The 26,615-nt window shown below is 39.8% G+C and overlaps 1 protein-coding gene across 1 annotated transcript in view; it reads right to left on the bottom strand.

Annotated features, from left to right (window-relative positions):
- The window catches only part of AGK (acylglycerol kinase), a 95,480-nt gene that overhangs the window by 32,216 nt on the left and 36,649 nt on the right, over positions 1 to 26,615 (bottom strand). Inside the window, 5 exon segments of the mRNA XM_014559861.2 lie at positions 532 to 564; positions 2,365 to 2,457; positions 7,833 to 7,908; positions 13,326 to 13,405; positions 16,200 to 16,239. Coding sequence (XP_014415347.2) covers positions 532 to 564; positions 2,365 to 2,457; positions 7,833 to 7,908; positions 13,326 to 13,405; positions 16,200 to 16,239 — 322 coding nt within the window.

Raw genomic sequence — 26,615 nt, 5'->3', positions numbered from 1 at the left:
ATCACCCCGAGGTAGGCGGGTCTCCTTTCCATGCCCACTGTTACTCCTGCACTACATAGTTTAGGCATCCACTAACAGTATCTTCGTTTTCTGAACTTTAAAACTTTGTAGAAATGCGTAACATACTTTGGCGACCTGCTTGTTTTAATAGAATATTTGTTCAGATTTAACAATGTAGGTATTTGTAAACTTAGTTCACTCATTTTAACTGTTGTATGGTTTCCAATACATGAATATCCCAGAATTTTTTCATGAAGGAATCTTTTGAAGAAAAGATTCTACAGGTGATTTTATATTTTAAACAACTCTTGGTAAAAGCCATTGGATACTCTGGATTCCCAAAGTCCACCATGGGTTAATGAAAGTGTCACATGACAGAGGCAGAAGTATTTTATCTTCTAAAATCCTGAGGCAGCACAACTTGTGCCCACCTTACAATGGTGAGAAAGGGGAAAAGAAAGAAGTGAAGAGAGATTAAAAAGAATACAAAGGTAAAAACCAAAGTGCAATTACTCTTATTTTAAAGCTCACCTCATCTGCTCTTCGAAGAACTCCAGTAATAACCTATAAATGTTAAAAAAAAAAAAAAAAGAAACTTGTATTTCCTTTATCATAAAAGAATTGGATTCAATTTTCATGGACCACAAACTTGTTCCTGTTTTCTTCCTAGAAACTATGTCAAAGAATGGATTGGCTCTTAAAACACATAGTATTCAATAAGATCAGAGCTAAATTAGATTTTGTATTTGACCTAGGATCAATAGTGCTATCAAGACTAAGATAAAATAATTATAAAACCTCCACATTATATTAGTAAAATTATGTTTTAAGGTCTATAAGATGGGTATAAATGTGATGCACGCATCAATTATACAAAAGGCCCCAGCGTGCCACTGTGAAGCACACACAGAGGTAAAATGCACTCGGAGAGAAGTCAGCTCTCAGTAAGTGTTCCTTTTTGAAGAACATAAAGACAAAGGAGATTGTATTCCCCCTATAAAAATACATTTTTAATTTGAATTTTTACATAATTTATTTTTTAGTTTTAAACTATAATACATATGTCTTGTAAAAACTGTGAAAAATACCTGAAGAAAAAATACTTTCTCATAACCCCACCACCCAAGATAACCATCACTAAGCAGTTGTTTATATTTTGGTATATTTCCCTCCAATTAATCAGGGCATATTTTTATGACCAGATTATACCAGATACACAATTTGGTATCTTTCTTAAAATTTTTGTAAAGTCAAGGCTGACGCCAGCCTTTTCCCTTCACCTCCTGTCTCTCTGAATGTCAGGATTAAATGGGGTTGTATGAGGTCCACTTCGCTCTTTGTTGGCATGCTATCCGTATGCTTCACACTTCAAAGTCATAAAAGCAACTACAGGATCATCAGCACAGTCTTTTTAAAAGAAGCTTACTAAGGGGGGTAGGCACAGCTCAGTGGCAGGGCACATGATTCACATGGACCGGGTCCTGGGTTCAATCCCCAGTACCTCTATTAAAATTAAATAAATAAATAAATAAAGTGTTTTTTTTTTAGAAAAAGGAGCAGCTTTCTAAGGCTCACGTAGTTGCTAAGTCAAACACAGAACAGTACCCTGTCTGCTGTCTGATCCCTGATGAAACCACCAAAGAGAGGCAGAAGGCAACCAGAAACGAGGCACGGATGTGAATTATGGTACAAGGGATGGAGGGACTGAGTAGGAGAGGCACTTGCACTGGGCTCTAGGGGTTCCCAATAAATAATAAAGGTTCTAGTCTATTGTCCTGGAAAAGCAGAGCATTTCCAGGGCAACATACTTACTGTCCTTATTGGACCAAAGTAAGCATTAAGGGAATGGAATAGTAGAGCAAAGGCAGATGCTGTATCTGAACACGTAGACCTCTGCCTCTAAATGCACATTTAGGAGATAACATTGCAGGGGATGGAAATGATGTGAGGATGAAGAGATGCATTTTTTTTTAAAGGGAATCTTTAAGTTTATTTTATAAGAAACCTTCCCATGATTGAAACTATGATTCCAAAACAAAGTGGGCTACTTCCTAAGAGTCCTCAAAATATAAAAAGCGTATCACTCCCAGCACCCTTCTGTATCTTGCTTTTTTCAGTTTTATCAAACTTAAATTTGATAAATGAAAACCCTTCTAAGTGCTGGGTAAAGAATTTATACAAAGCAGTGAAATAAAAGTGAGTGAAAAAAATGTAGTGCTATACTTGTTTCAGAAACAATCCTAAAAGAACGGATTACAAAGAAATAATTTCCTTAAATTATAACCCCTTTCTGCCACTGCTCAAAGATCTAATTTCTGCTCTCCTCACCTTCAAAATGGTTTCAAACAGAAAAGCGGCCATTACCTCTTGCAATGTCCCATCTCCTCCAGCAACAATGATCACATCTGTGTTCTCCATCAGCTCCAGGAGTTTCTTGGCTTGGCCCTCATAATCTGTCTGCAATACAAAAGGAGCCTTTGGTAAATTTATCATCCCAGGGCCACAAGGTCAAAGGTCTAAAAATATGGGATATTCTCCTTAAAGTTTTACATTGAATCTTTCCTTAAATTCTACATAATTCATATACATGAAAAACTAAATAGTTATCAAAGAAACTATGTATCATTTTTACAGATTTATATTTGTAGAGCTGGAAGGGACCTCAGAAACCATGTAGTCAGCCCCTTACTTTAAAAATAAAACTTACCTAGTAATTTGTCTCAGTTACACAGTTAGCTAGTCAGAGGACTCATTTCAGGTCCAGTGCAGATTCAATTACATCATTTACCCAGTGACTTCCATCTGAAAGCAGGAAGTCAAGTGTATATGCAAATAAGGAGAAGCAGATGTAGTGAAAAGAGCACAGATTTGGGAACCCAAGAGACCCAGATTAAATCCCAACTCTGCTACTTTTTAGCTGAGTGGCCTTAAACGCTCAGGATCTTAATTTCCTTATCAGTGAAATTACATGTACTGCGGGGAGCACATAAGAGCTTCCTCATAATACTGTTATAAAGCAGTATGAAAAGCAACTAGCCAGGCACCTGTTCTTAACTGGCACTGTACTAAATAAAAGGTGATTACGGTTTTTCTATGATTGTACATAAATATAGGCATGACTCAAGGCAGTCACAAGACAGTACCTAAGCCTCACTATCTTTACTGCAAATACTTCATCTCAGATACACATGTGGACTTAAATGAACCATCTAAGCCACTACCTCTAAACCCAAGCATTGAATTTTAACACATGTAACTTAAACTAAAGTAAGGACACACTCTCTCCAGCTGACACTATACTAGACACACTAACAGGCAAAAGGTAAAGATGGAATTCAGACGGGCTAAAGCACCTGAGCTATTCAGCCACCGTTAACACAGAGGAAAAACTAAGCCCCTAGACTCATACCACTTAATCTTCTGATGAGTGGTTCAACTTTTATTCTAAACAATGAAATGACTGGCTTTACAACTATACTTTCTGATATACATTTATCAGTTTATTAGAAAGGATTCAGATGAAGAGCCAGTTGAAGAAGTACATGGGGCAAGGTATGTGGGAAGAAGGGGCAGGGGTTTCCATGCCCTCACTGGGCACATCACCTCTTCCCAAATCTTCCTGTGTTCCCAAACCTGGAAGATCTGCAAAACCTGTCTTTCTGGGGTTTTATGTTAGTTTCATTGTACACACACGGCTGATTAAATCATAGGCCCCTGGTGATTGAGCTCAATCGATCCAAATACTCCATTGGAAAAAAAAAAGAACCTATGTCAATCCTGGTTAAAAGGATGGTTTGTGAACAGCCTGAAATAGGTGATCATTGAGTTCGCTAAGAAGATAAGTAATCAGGAAGCGTTCGCTAAGAAGGAGGTATTTCAGACTATCCTCATCTTTGACAAATTAGTAGATCAGAAGATCTGGGAATCCAAACAGACATTCTATCAGGTCTTCAGCAAGGCACTTGGCAAGCTATTTCAATATATCCTTGGGGACAAGGTGGAGATATGTGGAAACAATACACTAGAATATAATTGGGTGAACTGACTACCAATTGAATGTTTATGCTCAAAGTAAGATGCTCAGTGGAGTGACATCAAATTGTAGGTAGCTTCCTGACGACGTTTCTTTAGGGCTTTCCATTCAGCCTTTTCCCACACAACACTTTATCAACAATGGAGAGGAAAGGTGATTTACTGAATATGTAAATGATACAAACCTGACAATCTTGCCCCTGTGACTTCTCCAACCTCATCCTCTCCCAGTCTCCCCTTGCTCATTCTACTCCAGCCACACTGGCCTCCTTACTCCTCCTCAAAACCCAAGTACACACCTCTGCAGAGCCTCCAAACAGGCAGTGTGCTCGGCCTGGATTCTCCCCTTCGCCCACCTGCATGACTCGCTCATTTCCCCCAGGTCTCTGCTCAAAGGTCATCTTATCAACCCGGACTTCCTCGCCTTCTGAACTAAACTAACATCCCCATGACTCTTGTTCTCCTTAGCCTGACTGATTTTTCTTCTTGGCACTAATCACCATCTGACAAATTGTACGTTTATTTGCAAATGTTTCTTATCTTCATCTCTTCCTTTCACGATTGAAATGGAAGCTCTGAGAACAGACAGGGAAAATTTTTGTTCAGACTGTGTCTCCAATACCTAGAACAGAGCTTACCTTGTAGTAGGCACTCAATAAATACTTGCAAGAAAAACTAATAAATATAAGTACATGAATGAAAGAACCAAAATTCAAAAAGACACTGACAGATTTAACAGATAGTAATTTAAAAGATTATGTTAACAGAGGTGACACATTCGAGGCGCTGATCTTAAGAGGAAAATTCCAAATGCACCGAAGAGGAGGGATAAAAAAAGCATGGCCTAATGATGCAGAAAATCTAACCTTATACCTTTCACAAAAATTACCTCAAAATGGATCAGAGACCTAAATGTCAAGTAAAAACCTATAAAACTTCAAGAAAATAACACAGGAGAGGCTCTAGGTGATTCTGGGTTTGGTAATGAGTTTTTAGACAAATCACCAAAGCAAGATTCACAACAGAAAAAATTAGTAAGTTGGACTTCCTTAAAATTAAAAATTTCTTCTCTTTCAAAATACTGTTAAGAAAATTAAAAGACTGCTTCAAAAGAGAATATAAGAGAAAATATTTGCAAAATACATAACTGATAAAGAACTCGTATTTAAAAAACTCTAGACTCAACAATAAGAGGACATACAAGAAACACCCAATTAAAACAGCGAAGATCTGAACAGACACCTCACCATAGAAAATGTACGGGTGGAAAATAAGCAGAAGAAAAAATGCTCAGTATTATATGTTATTAGGGAACTGCAACTTAAGACAATGAGAAACACTATTTACCTACTAGAATGGCTAAAAACTCAAAACACTGAGAATGCCAAATGCTGATGAGGATGTGGAACAACAGAAAATCTCCCTCATTGCTGGTGGGAATGCAAAATGGTACGGCCACTTTTGGAGAGCAGTCTGGCAGTTTCTTACAAAGCTAAGCATACCCTTACCATACAATACAGCAGCCACACTCCTAGGTGTTCACCCAAATGAGCTGAAGAAGTTCTTCCACACAAAACCCTACATGTGAATGTCTGCAGAAGAAGCTTTATTCATAATTACAAAATTGGAAGCAACCAAGATGTCCTTCAATAAGTAAATGGATAAATAAACTGTTGTCCATCTACACAATGGAATATTATTCAGTGATAAAAGGAAATAAATGAGCTATCAAGCCATGAAAAGACATGCCACTGAGGACCTCAGGTGAGACCAGCACAGGAATGGCTCTGAACACAGACTGCTGACCAACAGAATCCTAAACATTAAAACGGTTGTCAAGGCAGTTTATTATGGAGCGAGAGATAACGAGTACAGAAGTAACTCTAGATGTAACAATCCAATAGGGTCAAAATGTGAGAAAAATGAAATGAGCTGAAATTTGAATGAATCTACTGATATAGTCTCAAAATATTTTTAAAAAGTGGATAAAATTAGAGAGAAACAGACAAGTCCAAAATTATAGTGGGATATTTTTAACACTTCTTCCTGGACAATCTATAGTCTAAAAAGAAGAAAAAAAATCAGCGAGGACATATGATTTGAGCCACTCAATTAACATATTTGACTTCATGGACATGTACAAAACATGGTACCCAATAATTGATACATATTCTTTTTAGGCATACAGAAAACATTTATGAAAACAAACCACACACTAGGCCATAAAACAAGTCTCAATAAACTTTAAAATACTGGAATTATATAGACTACATTCTTTGATCATAATACAATTAAATCAGAAATCATTAACAAAAAGATGTGGGAAAACTTCAGATCTGGACATTTTGAAGATGCCTAAATAACTCATTGGTTAAACAAAAATCATGATAAAAATTAGAAAATACTTAGAAATGAATGATAATGAAAACATTGTATATCAAAACTTCTAGGATGCAGCTGAAGCAGCAGAGTGAAAATTGATGAAATAAACATCCAAGATAAAACGTCAGAAAAGAACAGCAGAAAAACATCCAAAGAAAGTAGAATGAAAGAAACAAGACAGACAGACAAAAAAATTAATGAAATAAACATAAATAAAAGGATCCACAAGACAAAAAATGGTTCTTGGCAAGGAGTAATCAAATTGATGCACCTCTCATATATGCTGGGAGGAAAAAACAAAAGACAGCACATATAAGCAATAAACAATACCAAGCATGAAAATGAGATATTACAGATGTTACAGAAACTTAAAAGTAAAAAAGAGGACATTATGAAAAACTCGATGCCAGTTAACTTGAAAACTTTAGATGAAATGAACAAATTCCTTTAAAAAATTTGCCTTAAGAAAATTAATTAAAGAAGAAATAGAACTTGAATACCTCTATAGCCATTAAAGAAATTTAATATACAAAAAAAAAAAAATCCCTTCAAAGATAGTTCCAGGCCCAGATGGTTTGGACTTTGCAGGAATAAATAATGTCAGTCTTAAACATCCATTCTAAGATCTCTCATATATAGAGTCTGCAACACGCACTACAGGACCTGAAATAAACGTTAGTTTTCTTCCCCTTTCTCCCTCCCCAGGAGGCAGACAACTGGAAGATCGCATCTCAGACAAGTTGTAGAAAAGAGTTCAACAGGACATAGTAAATCGGACTAAATAACTCTTCAACCTCTGTGATTTAAGTGTGTAACGTTAAAAACAGGTAAACCACAGACTTACAAGCACGTTAACAGAGTGGTTTTCACCAAATATGCACAGCTATACACACACCACATACACAGCACTTAAAAGTCAACAAAGTGCAATCTTGAGGCATCTTCTCACAACCTCTCTCACTTATTTTTGTCCCCTTTTCTTCTTACCAAAATCTCGAAAACTCTAAAGCCTTACCACTTAAAAGTCCTCACCAGAGATAATTCCCCACCAGAGAGAAAATGTTCACCTGTCTGTGGAACTACCAAGAAATCAAATTATTCAAACTTGAAGGTTTTTTTTATATTCAGCAAAAGAATTCTTACAGCTGTGACAACTTTCATCTTCCGAGAGACGACATTTCCACAATCCTTTCAGATGAAAGGAACCAAGTTCATGCCTCCATCTGATCCTATTCTAGCAATGAAAAGCTGACAATGCTTGGAAAAAAACAAAATTATTTGACTAATTATCAGAACAAGGATTTCTCTCTTCTTGTTTTCTTAAGTGATAAGTGACTTTTGCTAAGAAGTCAAGAGAAAAGGCTATGTCATAAGGAGTGGAAGCTTGGATAAAACCAACACTCTAGAGCAGTTCTCACCTTAACGACAGTCACATCCATGCCAGATAAGTGTAAAATCGGGGCAGCATTTTTTTCAAATAGAGTCCTGGCTTTGCTGTAGACAAAGGAAAAAGTACAAATATTTTAACATGAGTTCTCAAGAGGAAAAATAAAAAGCCCAACCAGCTTCTCTAGAATAGAACGAGAAACAGCCTAAAGGACTCGGTTCCCTGTATTTGTTCAAGTACAGGAAGTCTAACAATGAGTAATGCGTTTCTAAGGATAGGAACGTGGACTCTGTCACTCTGGGGCCTTCAGGAGTTTACCCCTCAGCTAACACAATACCTTGATCCATTTGGGATGCTTACAGTTCACAATCTAGTTCCTCTAGAGGAAGAGCGTACACCACATATGGCTTCACTCAGGCAACAATGTCTGATTCATTCAACAAGCATTTATTGAACTGCTACTGTGTGCTGGACAAGCATAGGAGCTGGGGCAACATGACAAGGCAGACGAAAACACTTGTAACTCAAGTGCAACATAGTTCTCTTGGAACGTATTTATACTCCAGTGGTGGACTGAGAGTGTATTTAGTCTAACATTTTTCATATGATCCAAAAGAACAGACTGAACCACACAGAATATTGCTTCATTCTAACTCAATGGACACAAGCTTTGGAGGAGAGATATGTCATTTTTAACAATTTCAAGTACTAGGGGTATCTCCATTTCTCGAGTTTCAAACCTGTATTGAAATCCCTAGAGAAAGAGCAAAATTCTTTTTCAATAGGGCAGAATTTCTGCTGAGAAAGGAAAAAGTTCGAAATTACCTAATCTATCTATAAGATAATCAGCACCTTGTCCGAAACTCCCAGCCATGCCCTTCTGCGGGTAGCCCCAGTGCTTTGTACACACCTCCCTTAGGGACTTCCACATTCTTTGATGATTAGTGATTTCCAAGGCAGGCTTCAGGACTAGACTGGAATCATTTCAAAAAGACACACCAAACCTTATTAATCCTTGAGTCCCCAGCCTCTAGGAGTCAGACTGGCATACTCAGAAGGGACTTAGTAAGTACCTGATGAATTAACGCACACATGAATGAATGAATAAACCTACCCCAAATGTACACATGTATATTCTGAGGAAAAGGAAATGAGACAATTGTGATATCTTATAATAGCAGAAATAGCTGAACTGCTCTTAGAAGAGTTTGTGTGTTTTAGAAGTATCATACATCATTCTGGTAGTGACCCTGGTCCAGTTCAGACAAGATTCAAAAACACAGCCAGAGAATCATGGGATGCAGAAGTCTCAAAAAGTCCCCAATGGCGTGGTCTCAAAGTTGAATAAATGTTCAATGTACCAATCAGCTGACTTGTCTTTCACCCAAATATTTTCAACTATCACATCAGAAAAAAATGAACAAAAACTAGTACTTTCAAAACAATCAAACTTTTACATCCACATTGACCCAGTCCTCTTTCAGAAAGATTATTTTTTAATCAGTGATGCATGCTTTGACTTTCTTAAGAATAGTTTATCCTAAAAAGAGATTAAAAAGTAGCAAATGAGGAACATATATATTCATAGACCAAGTTCAACACTTTAAAAAGAAATAACTACCAAATGGCACACAAAACATTTCTTATTATGAATTAAAACAGCAATTGAGAAGCTTGAGCAAATTTTCACAAAAACCCAAAGAATACTTGGAGCCAAGGGCCTATGTAAGCATATAATAAGCAAATTAAACAAATACCCTTTCCCTCTTCTACTGCTTTGAATGCTTCTTAGAATAGATGTGAAAGAATAAATGGAAATTTCTTTTTTTTCCAGCTCACCATTTCTGGGGCTTAACCCAACAATAAAAGGCTGAGCTAGTGACACTGTAAAAACATTTCTCCTTGCAGGGTTGCTTTCATTACTAGGTTGATAAGGAAGGATCAGCTGGAAGTGGAACAGATGTATTTCTGAGAAGCAAAACTCTGGAGAAGTCTCAATCGGCTATATTAATCACTTACAAGTCTGTAAGCTCCTCTGAGTTAGTTTAAGAAATAAGGTTTACAAAACTACGAGGCATCACCTCAAACTGGTCAGAACAGCCATCATCAAAGTCTACAAATAATAAGTGCTGGAGAAGGTGTGGAGAAAAAGGTGGTGGGAATGTAAATTGGTGCAGCCACTATGGAGAACAGTATGGAGATTCCTTAAACAACTAAAAATAGACTTACCAAATGATCCAGCAAGTCCCATTCCTGGGCATATACCCAGAGAAAACTCTAATTTGAAAAGATACATGCACCCCAATTTTCATAACAGCACTATTTACAATAGCCAAGACATGGAAGCAAAACTAAATGTCCACCAACAGATGAATGGATAAAGAAGATGTGGTACTTATGTGTACACACACACACACACACACACACACACACACAATGGACTATTACTCAGCCATAAAAAAGAAAACAATGCCATTTGCAACAAAATGGACAGGACCTAGAAATGATCATACTAAGTGAAGTAAGTTAGAGAAAGTAAAATATTATATATCACCTACATGTGGAATCTAAAAAATACAAATGAATTTATTTGCAAAACAGAAGCTGACTCACAGACATAAAAACAAACTTATGGTTACCAAAGGAGGAAGGGACAAATTAGGAGTATGGGATTAACAGATATACACTAATACACACAAAACAGATTTTTAAAATAAGGATTTACTGTATAGTACAAGAAACTATATTCAATATCTTGTAATAACCTAACATGGAAAAAGATCTAAAAATATATATATTTGTATAACTGAATCACTTTGCTGTACACCTGAAACTAACACAATATTGTAAATCAACTATACTTCAATTAAAAAAAAAATCTGAATACTTGAGGTTTATTCACATCTTTATGTGATGCCATGGGTACAAAAATCTCTAAAAGGGAAGTGAAGACATTTTTTCCTTCTAATGTTCCATATAAAATATTGAAAAACAAGTGTTACCAGTAAGAAATATATTATTTATTATATAATTAAGGGTGAGATAGCACCAGAGTTAAATAAAAACTTTCTATACTTACAGCAATTTCCAGGTTCACGCACACTGAAAAAAGAATTACTCCTTAATGTATTATTTATTAACGCTAAATACAGTTATCTTATTTCCTTAAGCTCTTATGTAGTTTTAAACCAGTACTACATAATGAAATAGCTACATGATAAATTATAAATTATGTGCCAGAACAGAGCCAAGATGACAAAAACAGTACAAACAGTGAAAGCTTTTTAAAAAGATGCTGTAGAGTTTCAGAGTGGCTGCTTCCCAGAAGCAGGCAGGGATTCACCTTGTTAAAGGGGACGATGACTTTAGAAAGAAAGACTTGCCTTCTGCTTGTAGACACAAGTATTATACTTTTAAACAAGAACCTACCTTTAAAAATGCAAATATACTTAGATGTAAAAGTGTAAACAGAATCTAAAATATCTCCTAGAAGTAGGAACTCAAAATGACCGATTATAGCGTAAACAAACTGCCGTATAGTTCATCAGAATTAGCCAGTTACTAACTTACTAGGTCTCTAAAGGAACAGGACCTAGAACAGCTGCATAAAGTAGGGAGGAGGAGGGGCCAGGGTGGGGAGCCAGGAAAGCAAGCTGTGAACCTAGCCCACAGGTCAGCGGTGACAGCAACGGCAGCTTACACTTCCTTGATCGAGTGCTGACGATGAAATGGAAAGAATGCTCAACACTTTATGGGCATTATCTCATTTAATCCTCAAGGACTAAATGGTAATTTTTATAAGGTATGTGCTATTTCTTTTCCCATTTTACAGATGAGTAAATTGAGGATTTAAGAAGTTAAGCAACTCCCACAGTATCACAGAGCAGAAAAGAGGGCACAGACCAGGTGCTTCAAACTGAGACCTAAACCCAGTTCTCTGCTAGCTTCTGCCACAGGCCACCAGGGACTGTTTGGTTGTCTTGGGTATTTGGATTGTGTTGTATTAGAGCCTGTTTGGTTGTTGGTATTGTTCAGTGTTGGTTTTATTTTTTTTTAACTTTTTTTTTTTCAATAGAGGTACAGGCTTTGAACCCAGGACCTAATACATGCTAAGCATGCACTCTACCACTGAGGTACTTCCCTCCCCTCCAGTGTTGGCTTTAAACAAGAATGATCAATAGGCAGATGACTGGTATGTTTATGGGAGAAGGAAGTGGCTCCAACAATGGTGGGCAAATACAATTCAATTAGGTAGAGTGATGGAGCCAATTTAGACAATTAGTAGGAAAATATTTTAAACTGCTGAATTAAAAAGAAATAAGGTGTGACTAGTCCTCTTATCTGTGAAACCACACTCACTACCTCCCTAGAAATGACTAGAGGAACTTATTTCAGAGCCCCTGTGTTTCTCTCCAGACAATATTAACCTTATCACTTAGAAGCTGGTCCCAACTACTCCATTGCTCTTATTTTCTTAACATCATTTTACTTAGAGCTTATAGAATCCAATCTAATACAAATTTATTAATTTTCTGATCCTCAGAAAAGACAAAAAGAATCATCCTGATCATTAGGTAGAATAAAAGGTATCACTTTTTTCTCCCCCTCCATCCTTTCACTCTTACTATTTTTAAAAAATAAGCTTAAATTTTAAATGAGTTCTTAAAACCATCAGAGTCTTTTTATTTCCCTTTCCTAACAATGTAAAAAAAAATTTTTTTGCTTATAGCACTTTTTAAAAATTAAGACTTTATTTTTTAGAGCAATTCTTAGGCTTACAGTAAAAATGAGTGGAAAACAGAGTTCTCACATACACCCTTCCCCCCTAGACACACACACACACACACACACACACACACACACACACCCCCTCCCCTCCTGCCCCAGCGTAGTACATTTGTTACAATGCCTGAACATGGACATGTGACTATCAACCAAGGTCCCAACCCTTCTTCACATCTCGAGTCTCACGATTCCCTCACTGACCCTCCAGGCCGGCCAGACCAGTTCACATTCTGTCCTGGGACACAGGAGGGACCTAGGAGGGGCTCCTGTCTCCAGGCCCCAGCCCCACGGGCCATTTCCTCAGTCGGGAAGACTCAGTATTCTCCCTCGACTGGCCTCCAAGACCGAGCTCAATGTTCACTCCTTTGGGAAGGAATGTTTCCGACTTCACAAGGCCACAGTGCTCTCCGCCACCCTGTCACAGAGATGACCTCATAACTTACATCAAAGCAGCAGAAGCTGTTCCCAAGGGGGCTACCACCAAGCAGATAAGACTGAGTTGAGAGTGTTAATTCTGGAATAATTATTAAACTTCAATTAGACAAGTCGGCTAAGCACCAGTTAGCTTTACAGTTTTAGCCCATTAACCGTTATTTCTATACTGTAATTGAATCTTATTGCTACAAGAGGACTGAACCTAGTTCTGCCAATTTTAAACAATCCAACCAGCTGCCTGATACTCTGTGACTCTTTTCCCCTTAGAAAAGCTGAATATATAACAAATCACAAACTGAACTACCCTTTGCAAGCGGCAGGATTGAGAAAGACGGTTGCTTTCTTCACTTGTGCATTGGGTGGAATAAGTTGATTTCCAAACACCTGAAACAGAAAACAGACAAGTTTTAAGTGAATGTCCTTTTATTGAGTTAGTGATCACGTATATTCTCTCATTCCAAAAGAATTTACTTCCAGCACATATAGTGTCTACCTCTGGGGAAACAATGTTCTTTCATGATTTCATATTGGCACCACCACCATAAACAACTACAATAAAATGCTCCATTATTTAATGAAAATAAGCTGAATTCTGTATTGTAGAAAGCCTGCTTCATTCATATACTAAAGGTAAGTAACTTTTCATTTCTCCTAAGATCTGGCCAGGTTGTTGTTTTCTTTTTTTCCCCCATTAACAGAAGCACTGGGGATTGAACCCTGGACCTCATGCATGCCAAGCAGGTGCTCTATCGTGGAGCTATACCCCCCAACCCCATGGCTAGGTTTATTATAACCAGTAAGGCCATATTCTGTCACAAGGGAAGTTTAATTTGTCTTTAGTTTGCAGAATATAATCTTTTTTCCTTCAACTTATCACTAAAGCTTATTCATGAAGGATCTTTGTGTTACGAATTAATATTCAGATTTTTATACATGTGAAAAATCAATCTAATATTCTATTTGCCTCTTCTTCGCAATCTTGTATAACAGCATCAAATGGTACAGGAAAAGAAGTGTAATTAATATTTACTAAGCACCTAGTATTTACCGCTTCCACACATATTATTCTTGGTTCACAGAAATCAAGGAGATATTCAACAGTCCCATTTTGATCGCTGAGAAAGCCAAGATTCAGAAAGATGAAGTCATTCAAAGTCAAAGTATTAATAAATTACAAGCCTAGAATTTCTCTCTCTCTAACTCCAGAACCCAAACTTCGACTCCATCAGCTCTAAAGACCAGATAAAGGATGAGGCAGAGTGAAGATGCACAGAGGACTAGGTGTCGGGAGGAATAATGGGAGCTACTGCTGTTCCATCTGGATTGAAGAAGATGGTCAACAAAAAGAATGAGAATAGGAAAACACCGAAGAAAGCAAAATTTCAACTCTGGTGATGAGGAGCAGGTCTGGGCCAAGAAGGCAGCACTCAAGTACAGAAGCACAGAGCAAAGAGAGGAGAAGAATGAAAGTTATACCAAGATTTTTCTTAAGTGAATCCAACTCTACCCTCTCCCGACAGTCCACTGGGATCCCTTTCTCACCACTATTTCTTGCTTTAAAAACACTTCTATTTCTGAAGACTCCAGAAGGACGTACCATTTCTTTGTAAAAAGTTTCTGGTACATTAGCGCTTCTACTCTGCTTTCACTCTTACTGAGTTAGACCTTAACATTTTGCTCCCAAATCTCTATATATTGTAATCTGTTCTTTTCCTAGCCATGCTATTCCTGGAATTCGGCCAGAAATGATTTCATTAACTTGCCAGATTCCAGACCTCCAGCTCCAGCTTATTCCTCCTGGTCCTGGGTGCTTAGCCTCCAGAATTCCCTCCCACCTGCAACTCAGGTCTCGGGTTGACAGTCGATTAAGGAGTTTTTATGAGATTACAATGAGGTGAGTTTATGTGAGATTTAAAAAAAAAATCATATTCTTTCAAGAATTTAGACTGAAAAGGGAAGGACACAGACAGGAAAAGTGACTAGAGGCAGGAGGCTATAAGGATGAAGTCACTCCCTTTCTCCAGATGGAAGGAGCTAAGTGCGCACTGGGAAGTGGAGAATGAGAAGTGCGGGAAGAGGTAAATGAATGCAAGAAAGGAAATAACTCAAGGAACAGAGTCCCTGAAAAAGTAAGAGGAGATGGAATTCAGAACAGGTGCACAAGAAAGGGAGTAACACTGACCACTTTTCCTTCAATCCCCTCTCCAGAGGATTCTCCAGTTGTTCATGGCAAATTAGCTTGGGGTAAAGATCACCTCAAATTTAACATTAACATTTATTTGAGTTGATTTCCAGAACATCTTAGAGCCACATGGGATTAAAACAAATCAAAAAAGTAATCAAGTTCTTAAAACACAGATTTAGAACAGTTAGAGGATCACCGAAGAGAGGAATTCGTTAATAGTAACTATTGTCATTGTCATCCAGGAAAACATCTCAGAAACAAACGTGAGGTCTGCCACCCATCTCTCTTACTAATTCATCATGCCTTGGTCATTTTTCATTCCATGTTTCTTCTCTGGTATTTCTGACATAAGCTTAAATGGACATATAACAATAAGGCAACTCAGTCATGTCAATTCATCTGCAAGTTACCATGTACACATTTGGAGGGGAGGGAAGAACAAAAATGTGGCTTTGAACTTGAAAGGACTTACGATTCTACTGTAACTAATATGACTAGATGTATGAATATTTAAGTGCAGTATCGTGGGACTGAGATAACGCACAGGGTATGAATCGGCTGCACTGAAGAGACAGGCTTTAAAAACACGAATCAACAGTTTTAGGAAGATTTGACTTTGAGAGGTAACACCTGCTCTGAACTGATATCCTTGGGGGTTGTCCAGATTAGGGGTGATTTGGGGTTTAGCCATATCTTCAAGGACAACCACCAGAGCTCCCAGAGCTCCCATCAGTCCAGCCATGTGTTCTTAGGATTAATCCAAAAGCAAACAAGTCGAAAGGGGTGGGCGTTAGAACTGCTCTTCACCAGATGGCTAACCTCCTCAACTTCTATTCAAAGTTGACTCTCCGCCTGATTCATCCCCTGATAGTGGGGGAAAAAACAGCCAAACTGCACTGATGCAGGGTGCTGTGCGAGACCCCTGGAACAGCCTGAGTCTCTGCACAGTGGAGATAAGGCGGGTTTTCATTGTTTCACATTAAACGGCATTACCTGAGCTTCTTGACAGGCTGCTCTCCTTAGGAGGTTATCACTAGCAAAGTAAACAAAAGAGAATGAACATTAGCTTTAATAAGTAGGTTAAGAGCCAAACAAATAATCGTCATTTTTAAAAATATGTATAACACTGCCCTATAAAATACTCCAGTGAAAGTTTCCTAAAGATCTGTCACAAATCATGGGCACACTGGAAAAATAATGTCCCCGAATGAAATCCTGGGTTAACTGTTTCCATACGATGGGAGGCAAAATAACCCCCCTCCCTCTGAGACGTCCACATCCTAATCTCCAGAACCTGAGAATGTTACCTCGCGGCGGCAGAAGGGATTCTACAGATGTGATTAAGTCTGGAGACGGAGAGACAGCCCTGGATTATGTAGGTGGACCAAATGAATCACAGGGGTCCTTAACAGCAGAGAAACTTCAGTAGCAAATATGACCCATGCAAGGACGGTCAGAAAGATTCAACCTTGCTGGCTCTGAGGATGGAAGGAGGCCATAAGTCAAGGAATGTTGGTACCCTCTACTAACTGTTAAAGCAAGCAAGTGGGTTCTCCCCAGGGCCTCCAGAAGGAATCCTGTCCTTGCTGACATCTTGATTTTAGCCCAGTGAGACCTGTGTTGTCCCACTAACCCACAGAACTGTAAGATAATAAATTTGTGTTGTGTTAAACCACTGTGTCAGTGGCAATTTGTCAGGGCAGCAATAGAGAACTAATGCACATACCCTGCATTTTTCTTATCCAAGAGAAATTACTCAGGTCATTTGCCAGAAATAAATGTGATGTGTAGTCGCTCCTGCTAGTGCCTTATCTAAAGCTCTCATTTTCTTTAATATCATAGTCAGATGCTCGGTTATATCATAAATGGAAAGTCTGGGCATGAGGCAAAATTTTGGATGCAAAAGTGAAAATGTTCTATCAGGATATGTTCGTCTATTTGGCATAAAGCTTTCTAAAATGTGTTTGTGCCACTCACTCCTTAAGAGCACTTGAAATGGCTGACTGCCTACAGGTTCCAGAACCTTCTCCTTGTGAGGCTGTTTTAAAGCATGCTGCTGGCGCTGCTAAGATCAAAACTTCAAGCTGGTTAGCAACAGTTAAGAAAACAAGTACCCAGAAAACATGACCCATAAACAATTTATAGAAAAGAATTAAAAGGAGAAAAGGGTTATTTCACTTAAATTTTGTGTCTAGACCCTTTTCATAACATCAAAGACTTTGAATTTTGCATTTTTCCACTAATTCAAATCTAATTTTGATATTGAAGTTTGGACTAAAAAATTAAACAACGTTTTGCTTTTTTGCCAAAGTTGCAGTCCAAGACTAGAGATTTTCCTTCCACAGCCAGGCTGGAGGACGGACCCCTAGATTTCACAGAGCTGTCACCTTCAATAAAAGCACTATCTAAGGAGAAGTATCTGTGCGGCCCACCTGAAGAGCAATGACAATGTCCCATTAAAATTATAACGACACCAGTACTGCGAAAGCACGTGCTGTTCTATAAGGAAGGCTGCAGGGGCACCCTCACCCCTGAGACGTCTAGCCCACAAGGCGCCTTTACTGTCAGGCTCAGTCCCCTTGCTTGAATGACACGGCCCCACTCCTACCGTGTGGCCAAAGGGAGTCCTACAAGCTCCTTGCCTCTCCTCCACCCGAGAGTCACAAAGAATCATGTTTGCTCATCTCTTCCCACGCCTCTCCACCAACTGCTCTCTGACAATTATTCCAACATCAACAAGATACACACACACACACACACACACAACAAGATAAGGTAAATTCAGGGTACAAACTAGTAAAATATTTTTAAATAATTAACATGTCAATGACCCTTTAGAGCTGACCAGATGCCTCACACTCAGGACCTTCTATCCAGTGATGAGGTAAATTACAGAGGCCTCAGTAACCACTAGAGCATAAAATAAAACTCAGTTCCTTGGAGTCACCGAGCATTGTCACTGGGTTCCCCTGGACTGGGCTAGTCCTCAGTCTAACTCCCAGACTGCCCTGAGGTTACTACTTCCAGCCTCACATGACTGCCTTCCTCCAACCACTTGTTTTTCCCATGGACAGAATGACCTGTGTCTCCAATCTCTTGTCTTACAAAGCCACAATGCGGGTTATCCTGCACAAATATATGCTTCCATAAAAGCTGAGTGCCTGTCTCTACATCCGTGCCCATTTCCCCCAGCCAGCTCCTCCTTCCACTACCGACAGGCCTCTGAAGGTGCCAGGCTCTTCTGGGTCATTAGGAAACACCACCTTCCTTACTGCGCTTGCGTCACACTGATGCCTGTGGACCCAAAGAAAACAGAAAAGAGAATAGCCCTAAACATACAAGCATATGGGTAGCACCTTGGATCACTTTTTCCTAAATTCTTTTTCGCTAGAGGTAAAATTTTGATGGTTAACGTGTGATTAAGTCTATCCTTAAAGATCTCAGCTCTCTTGAGCCCACTAATACTGCTTGATTTATCAGCATGCTATTCAAAATCAGAAGTTTTTTCTGATAGTAAATTCCCTGGATTTTAATGTGCCAAATGGAATACGTATGCTGTCACAGCCACCTGTGAGAAAGCCAAGAGAGTACCGATTTAGAAACGACAAAAGAAATCCTCATTATAATCACACCGCATTTTTTTAAATATCAAAAATGGTATCAACCAACTGGATCATGCTCTCTGAACCAAACCGTTTCTAAAAATCAAAGATATCCTCAAAGAAGAAAAAACTTCTGCCACTGACATATTCTGATGGTCTACAGCAAGCTCTGAAAACTATTTCAAAAAAGAAATTCCAAAAATGTTTTCTGTCATGTCAGCATTGCTGGAATAAAAAAGAAAATAACTTAAAATTCACAGAGCAACTACCGCATGCCAGATACTCTGCAGTTGTTTTCACAAACCTTTCATCTTTGTAACAACCTTGCAAGGCAGGCTTTATACTCTCATTTTACAGATGAGGAAGTTGAGGCTCAGAGAAAGAAACTGACTTGCCCAAGATTACTGTGTTATTAAGTGCTAGAGCTGGCTTTCAAACTCATACCAACCTAACCCTACGGTAAATGCTTTTTCTTCCTAACTTCAGACAATACTGAATGGGCAACACTCCTTTGGATGTATACTTTATAGCACATTTATTACATCTATCAAATTTCTTCCTAGACTCATGTATTATAATTTTGAAAATTGACATTCACATAATGTTTTGCGTAAGTTCAGGTGCAATAAAGCTCCCAAAAGTAATTGGTGGAACAAATCTGTTGAACACAAAATACCGAGTACAGGACCATGAACAAGATTAGATCCTGACCTAAAGAAGTTTGGGATCTAGTGACAAAGAACGGCTCTTGGTAAATATCAGTGACATTGTAAAAGACGCGTTTCCTGATAAATAATATGCCAGGCACTGTGCTCGGTGTCTATGATATACTGGTAAATAGCCCAACACCCCCTGTCCTCATGAAGTTTACAGTTTAGAAAGGAAGAAAGACAATTTGACAGGCAACCTCAAGGTGGTTTGACTTTTACAAGCTCCACAAAAGGGACACAGAAGAGGGGTATTCAAGTTAGTCTAGAAGGAATTAGAGAAGACTTCTTACGGGAAGTGATGCCGAATTTGAGACCTAGGGGAGAAATGAAGGTAGCTAGGCAAAAATCAGGAGGAGAATGTAAGCCGAGGTAAGAGCAGGTGAAGAGCTTGCAAGAGAGAGGTGACAACCAAGGCAGGAAAGGAAAGCAGTCAGGACAGCTGCAGCAGCCTGCGGGGCGGGGCAGGGTACCGGCCAGGCCACCAAGAGCCTTTTCACCTATTTAAGGAATTTGGATTTTATCATGAGGGACACAAGGAGCCATCAATGAGTTTTAAAATGGGCTGGACTTAACAGGGTAGAAGGGCCCTTCTGGTTGCAGTTTCAAGAAGGCAAAAGTCAAAGGTAAGACTAAATCCAGGGAGACCAGAGAGGGTTCTTCAGGAATGAAGGTCAGCGGTGATGAGGACTAGAACCAGGATGGTGGCAAGTGAGGATGGAGAAAAGGCAGATTCAGCAGATATTTAGGAGGTAAGTGTTAGGCCCAGCTTGTGGGAATTTAAGGGAAGGGACGGCTCACAGATGGTGCTGGCATTTCTGCCTGAGCCTTCTGGTGGTAAGGAGTGGGAGGTGGTACCGTTCACAGGGATGGACTGCAGTCAGGGACACAGGCTGAGGAGAGAGGAGGCTGAATTGTCTTAGATCAGCCGATCTGAGATGGTGGTGGAGAGTCCAGGCGGAAGCAGCCAGGGGACAGCTGGAAATACACATCTGGAATAGCAGTCATCTCGACTAAAGACACGCAAGGCAATGAGAGTGACCAGGGGGGATAAGATTCGCTGTGAAAGCAGCAGCAGCAGGACGAGACCCGGCGCTCTGGGGCGCTTGACAGAGAACACCAAGTGAATCTCAAGAAACTGAGACTGCGCCTCATTTGAAAGCCAGAGAGAAATGCGGTGGATTAGTGAGGAAAAGTAAAGCACCCTTTTCCCTGTCTCCCATCACGCCCTTGATGCTGCCTCTGCTCTAGGCAAGCTGCGTGTTTTGCTGCTCCTAAAAAACACCATGAACTTTACTTTTTGCCTCTGAGGACTTGATCATTTTATCTTCTCACCCTTAATAAAAAAAAAAATAGAAGGCCTAGCAATACCACACACGCCCTTACCCCACCACACACAACACTGCTTGTCCTATCTTTCTAAGCGTCTTGGAGTCATGGATAATTCACCATCTTCTCTTCCACAGAGCACAGCACAGGCTCTTACAGATAAAAGATACTCAATAAATAACCGTTTAATAAGTAAGTGGCAAATGTTTGAACAGGAGAGACTGACTCACTGTGCTCAGACAAGCAGACTTTGTCCTGGAGGTTATACTGAAGGTTACTCTTTGTAGGGGTACCTGGCATTCTCGAACCAAGAGATCACCTGGGATGCTGCTTCAGTGTCATTCCCACCGAGGGCAACAGGAGGACCCACTGCGGCTCAACACAGGTGAGGAGGGAGAACTCCCAACAGCGCCGTGGGAACTTAACTGGATCAAGAAGACACCAAGAATGTGTGTGCGCGTGCATATATTTGGGGGAGAGGGTAATCGAACTAGTACCTTCTAAAAAGGCTAAGTGAGGAGCAACTTTTGGTACACCAGGAAGCACCAGCAGTAACTGTCCCAGTGGCTGAATTTGGTGTCAAAGAAATTTCAGATTGCTAATGGGTCAAGAATCAGAATGTGAACCAAAGACCCTGTTGCCAGAAAAAAAAAAAGAAAAATAGGTACCATATATACATGCCAAGCCCATGCTCTTTCCACTGCCTCATGCTGTCTCCTGAGAGAACTCAAGTTCAGCACAATTTAAAAGAGGTGCTACAAAATGCAGTCATATCCAAAAGGGTCCCTGAAGTACTGAATGTAAAAATGTGGGTTCTCTGACAGAAAGAATTTAGAAGCTTCTGGATTAGAAAATGAAAAAAATTTGCTGATATCACTCTGCCTGAGGCTTTACAAGAATAAGAACATGCCTGCTACCTCAGGAAATGGGATGCTCTCAATTTATTCTGGGCCATAAATGTTTTATTTATTACTTTAGGACTGCAAAATAAGATAAGTTGTTATTTCAATAACAACTCTACATGGAGAGAAAAATCACATTGATCCATCCTATTTCCCAAAAAAAGATATTCCCACTATAGTCTAGAGGCAAATTGTACAGCAATTTCTACCACCAGCTTTTCCCTTGGTGCATACAAACGGAGTTTTTTGCTTTACACAAAACAGATTTCAAGTTTGGATGTTTCTACCAACGACTTCAACTTACCTAAGCTTCCTAGAATAATGAATGATTATATTGCAGTGCTGGTACCCCCTGGCTGCCAGCAGGGATGGAGTGAAAATGGAAGCAAAGATGAAAATGAACCTGAGAGAAGTGACTGGTGTGCAGGAGGGGAGGGAGAGCTTCTTCAAACTACACAGCCCACCGATGCAGGTACCGGCTGCTGCAGTGAGCCCCTGCCACACGCGGGACAGTGCTGACTGTCTCTGCCCAGGAGAGCTTCTGCCACACATGGGACAGTGCTGACTGTCCCTGCCCTAGAGAAAGGCACATGACCTAGAAGGAAGCAATGCAGCCCCTAAAGAACAATGCTTGATCTTTGGGGCCTGAAGAATGTTCATTTGGATAGAAGAGAACGGGTAGTGTGTTGGTTAGAAACCCCTAGAGAACAATGAAAACAGTAACGATTTTTAAAAGGATTTTGGGGCCTTCTGGTCTGTTCTTTCCATGTAACCAAGCACGGTATCTCTTCCTGCTCTCCAGGTCTCCCATGATGTGCCACCTGCCACTTAGGAAATTTATATCTTCTTATCTCTCTCCAGCACAATGAGATAAAGAACATCATGAAAGAATAAAAGGGTCAGGAAGAAATCCTGTTGATAACCATGTATTAAGTGGTGACAGTCTTCATTTCAGTGCCCCTTAGAGCAAACAGAGAGGAGAGAAAATGAGGGTCACAAAGGCAATCAATTCCATTAATGCCTGTTCCATCCAACACAGGCATAAACTCCATCACCTCTGTTGCTGATGGTGGGAAGTTTAGCAAAAATAACAAAAAAAGTTGAGGGTGAGGGTTATAGCTCAGTGGTAGAGTGCGTGCTTGGCCATGCATAAGGTTATGGATTCAATATCCAGTGCCTCTGTTAAGAGAAAAAAAATTAAATTAAAAAAAAAAAAAGTTAACAAAGCCCATTAGCAAACGTAAAGGACAAGTGTATGGCTTCCTTCTGGACTAGTAAAAGTAGACCAAACGTGCATTCAGGAATGTTGAGGTCAAATGGTACCTTCTGGGTAGATTTCTTTACTTGGTGGTGTATTTAACAATGCAACAGTCAACATTTTTAATAATAATATAAAGCAAGCCAAGAACATTTTCCCAAGACTGTATTTGTGAAAACAGAAAAGAAGGGAAGGAGGAAGGGAGGGAGCTGGTCAAGCCCATAGTTCACAAGAATGAGTAAGTCAGCACTGAAATGAAAAATCCAGAGAAAACATCTTTTCTGAGGGACAAGCTCATGCAAAAGGGACTGCAGTATCTTGTCTTCAGAAAAGTCAGTCCTCCTAGGGGGCCTCTGCCAAAATACGACTTACCCCATCTAGTACATAAGATGTGTGATTTACCCCAGAGATATAAATAAGTATGCCCCCTATTTAACCATGGCTTCCTGAATACTTACACCAACTTCCAAATCTACAATCCCCGTTTTTACTATCTTTATTTCTTTGCCAAAGTGTTAAAGCCCTACAGAAACCTGGTAAGTAAAATGCCTTTCGTAAGGCGCCCAAACCCAAGTTCCATTCCCTGCAATTTACATTTTTAAGGTTGGGCAACGCCTTAGAAATTAACTAGCCCAGTGCTTTTTTGACTTCCCCCAACACAGCCAGATCCCCGTCAATCCAACAACATTACAATGTCTGGTGAGTAGCAAAGTTCACTGCAGCAGTGATTTCCCATTTTGGCAGTGAGATACACACCCCTCCCCAAGGAGCACATGCAGTTCTAATCCCGTATCTCTAAACCCCTAAACACAATCCTGGTATGTTCACTTACACAGGGAATCCTTCAACAGCGCCATCTCCCTTGAGCTCCTAAAAAATTACCAACTGATCTAGTATGAGAAATTCCAGCCTGGGGATCTGCCTACCATTAAGAGAGAAGAGACGCAAAGACTGAGCACTAGAACTTAAGCCTTCTCATTCTCAACACAGCATTTTTTCTCTTAATACTCTGCTTCTACTCTGTTCTCTAAGGACATTCCCAAATGACACGAAAAGCAGGCAAGAAAGCTCTGTCCACTGTTTCATCACAAACGCAGGCATATGCCTCCACTATGGTCACCTTGAGTCACGATTTATCGCTGTAGTGACTATTATCTGCCAGCAGGCTTAGGAAAAAGTCCAGCTACATATAACCCCACTCTTTCTTTATTCATTAATTCACACTTAATAGCCAGTCAAAGACCTGATCTCTGCCCTCATCAGGAAGGCCCCATCTGTAAGAACAGCCAGCAGCTGCACAGAGCCCCAGCTGAGTGTTTCTTCTTTCCTTCTCACTCTCTGAATACAGAAATCCAAACACACCTTCTTCTGCTCTTATCTGTTCCCAGCCATTCTGTCTATATTTACATGTACTTACATGGAACAAGCCACTACTTGTAAGTATTTCAAGCTCCTTCTAATTCCTTGGATTTTCTCCACACAACTTGTTCCTTCTCCAATTGAGGACAGAAAAGTACTTAATGAAAACGGCATCCCCTGAGGGCTCCTCTCACATAATAAACTGACCATTCTGGTCTGCTCTGTAGAACTTTTCATCACCCAGAGAGATGGAAATGGGTTCTGCAGTGTATCCCCCGCTTCTGTTGACCGAGAGAAATAGAGGTGGCAGAAGGCTGAATCTTCTCTCTTCCTCCTCTTAGAACATGAAATGATTCTATTTTCACCCTCTTACTCTAGCCTCGGCTTTCCGTAAAATACCGATTTCCTACACTGCCGTCCTAATACTCACAGGAGCTGAGTTCTGCGGGCGGGCGGGCTGCTAGGTCAGGCTCAAGTGCAGACTTCGGCTGCTACTGAAAGGCATCGTTCTTTGAGCTGCTACCACCAGCCACTCTTGCAACTATGTCTACCCCGACCTAATTCTCCTCAGCATTCTGACATTCTCCTATGGTTCTTTTACTTCTTCCACTTTCTTCTCTTTTTTCCACCCATTCATTTTCACCCAACATGCCAATTTCAACATTCTATACATTCTAAGCCACATACTTTTCCTTATACACAGTAAAACATTAACTTCATTAGGCAACCAAAATACTAGTTCTTTCTGCTCTACCAACCACTAGGTACGGGCATATATACACATATTGAATGTCAGTTATATACAAGCTCCTCACACCTATTCCCGTAGCAAAAGAAAAGACAGAAAAGAGATCACACAGAAATTATGACAGGTATTCAAGAAGAAAGCACAGGAAGAGAGAGTCCTTTCCTATCTTCCTCCCGCCTAACAATGTGTTCTGTACAAATCGCATGCATAAAGTGGTTATTTACTTTGGGCTCCAGGATAACTTCTGACTTATAAACACATAAATTAGCAGCTACTATTGTCAGTACTTGTGCTGTTCCAGGACATGAAATACCTGAGATGTCAGTCACTCCCTAGAGAGGGGTTAGTTTGAGGATCAGCTATGATCATTCTCTGCAGTGCTTGGAGCAACTAAAACCACCGCTATAAATATCCCTAAAAATTATGTAAAGTCAACAAAACAAAATATAACTTAAACGTGCTTCTGCCCTCAAATCTCAGTCCTTCCCTGCCCCACCTCCCACCAATAAACATACAGAAAGGAAGCAAAATAAATAATATAGATGTTTTAAAAGAAAAAAATCTACTTCCTAAATAATATGACAAAGAATTAAATGAAAAGGCAAAATAATTAAACTTCATTGTGCTTAAAAAAAAAAAAAAGGTTCTCCTATTCCCTCTCAAAGCTGGGGAGACAGGCATGTTACTTAATTGCCCATAAATGAGCTTCTTTAAATAGCAGCTATTAATACCCCAAACTTCAGCATCAGCTTGTGCTCAGAGAGAGAGAGAAAGGAACCTTGAAATGGCTAAAAAGCAAAACAAACTGCTTGCTTCAAATTGCAACAAAATCTGGAATGAGGAAAGGCCATGAGGGGGAAGGGTTCTGCCACTGCTGAACCAGTCGGGCCCTGGACCACTGACTGCAAAGCCAGACGCTAATGTGAACGGATATCCAAGTAAAACATCTGCTTCGTCAGAAACCCCAGAGACACTGAGAAATAAAGCTGAACACATTACTGGGGAGCCATAAGCTCTACCAAAAGAAATAGCACAGGTCTGGTCAAGTGTGGCTCCTGCATAATTTACTCCTGATATCTAACACATTTCCCCCTGGACGTGCTGTCAGGGTCTCAAACTGCTTCAACACATCTAAAAGGGAATATAATATGTCCTCCTTAAACCAATTCTCCCTGGCCACTTTCCTCTTTCTGCATCACCAGTTATCCTAGACTTGAAGCTGAAAATGATTTCTCCTACCTTCCTCTCCTTCAACCAAACACCCAGTCATCTAGTTATAATTACAGCTAGCAGGTACTGGACACAGTACCAGGCCCCTGACATGCACCATCTCATTTAATCCTTACAACTATCCTGCTCAACCGATTTCACTGTCACCATTACAACAATTAGGAAACTGAGGTTCAGAGGTTAAGTCAATTAAGTAACTTGACACGGCCAGTGAGCAGCAAAGCCCAAACCAAACAGAGGTCTGCCTGCCAGAGCGGCCGTGCTCAGGCATGAC

The sequence above is a fragment of the Camelus ferus genome, chromosome 7 (genome assembly GCF_009834535.1).
Source record: "Camelus ferus isolate YT-003-E chromosome 7, BCGSAC_Cfer_1.0, whole genome shotgun sequence".
Lineage (NCBI taxonomy): Eukaryota > Metazoa > Chordata > Mammalia > Artiodactyla > Camelidae > Camelus > Camelus ferus.
The sequence above is the reverse complement of the archived record's forward strand: the minus strand, read 5'-3'. Positions and strand labels throughout refer to the sequence as shown.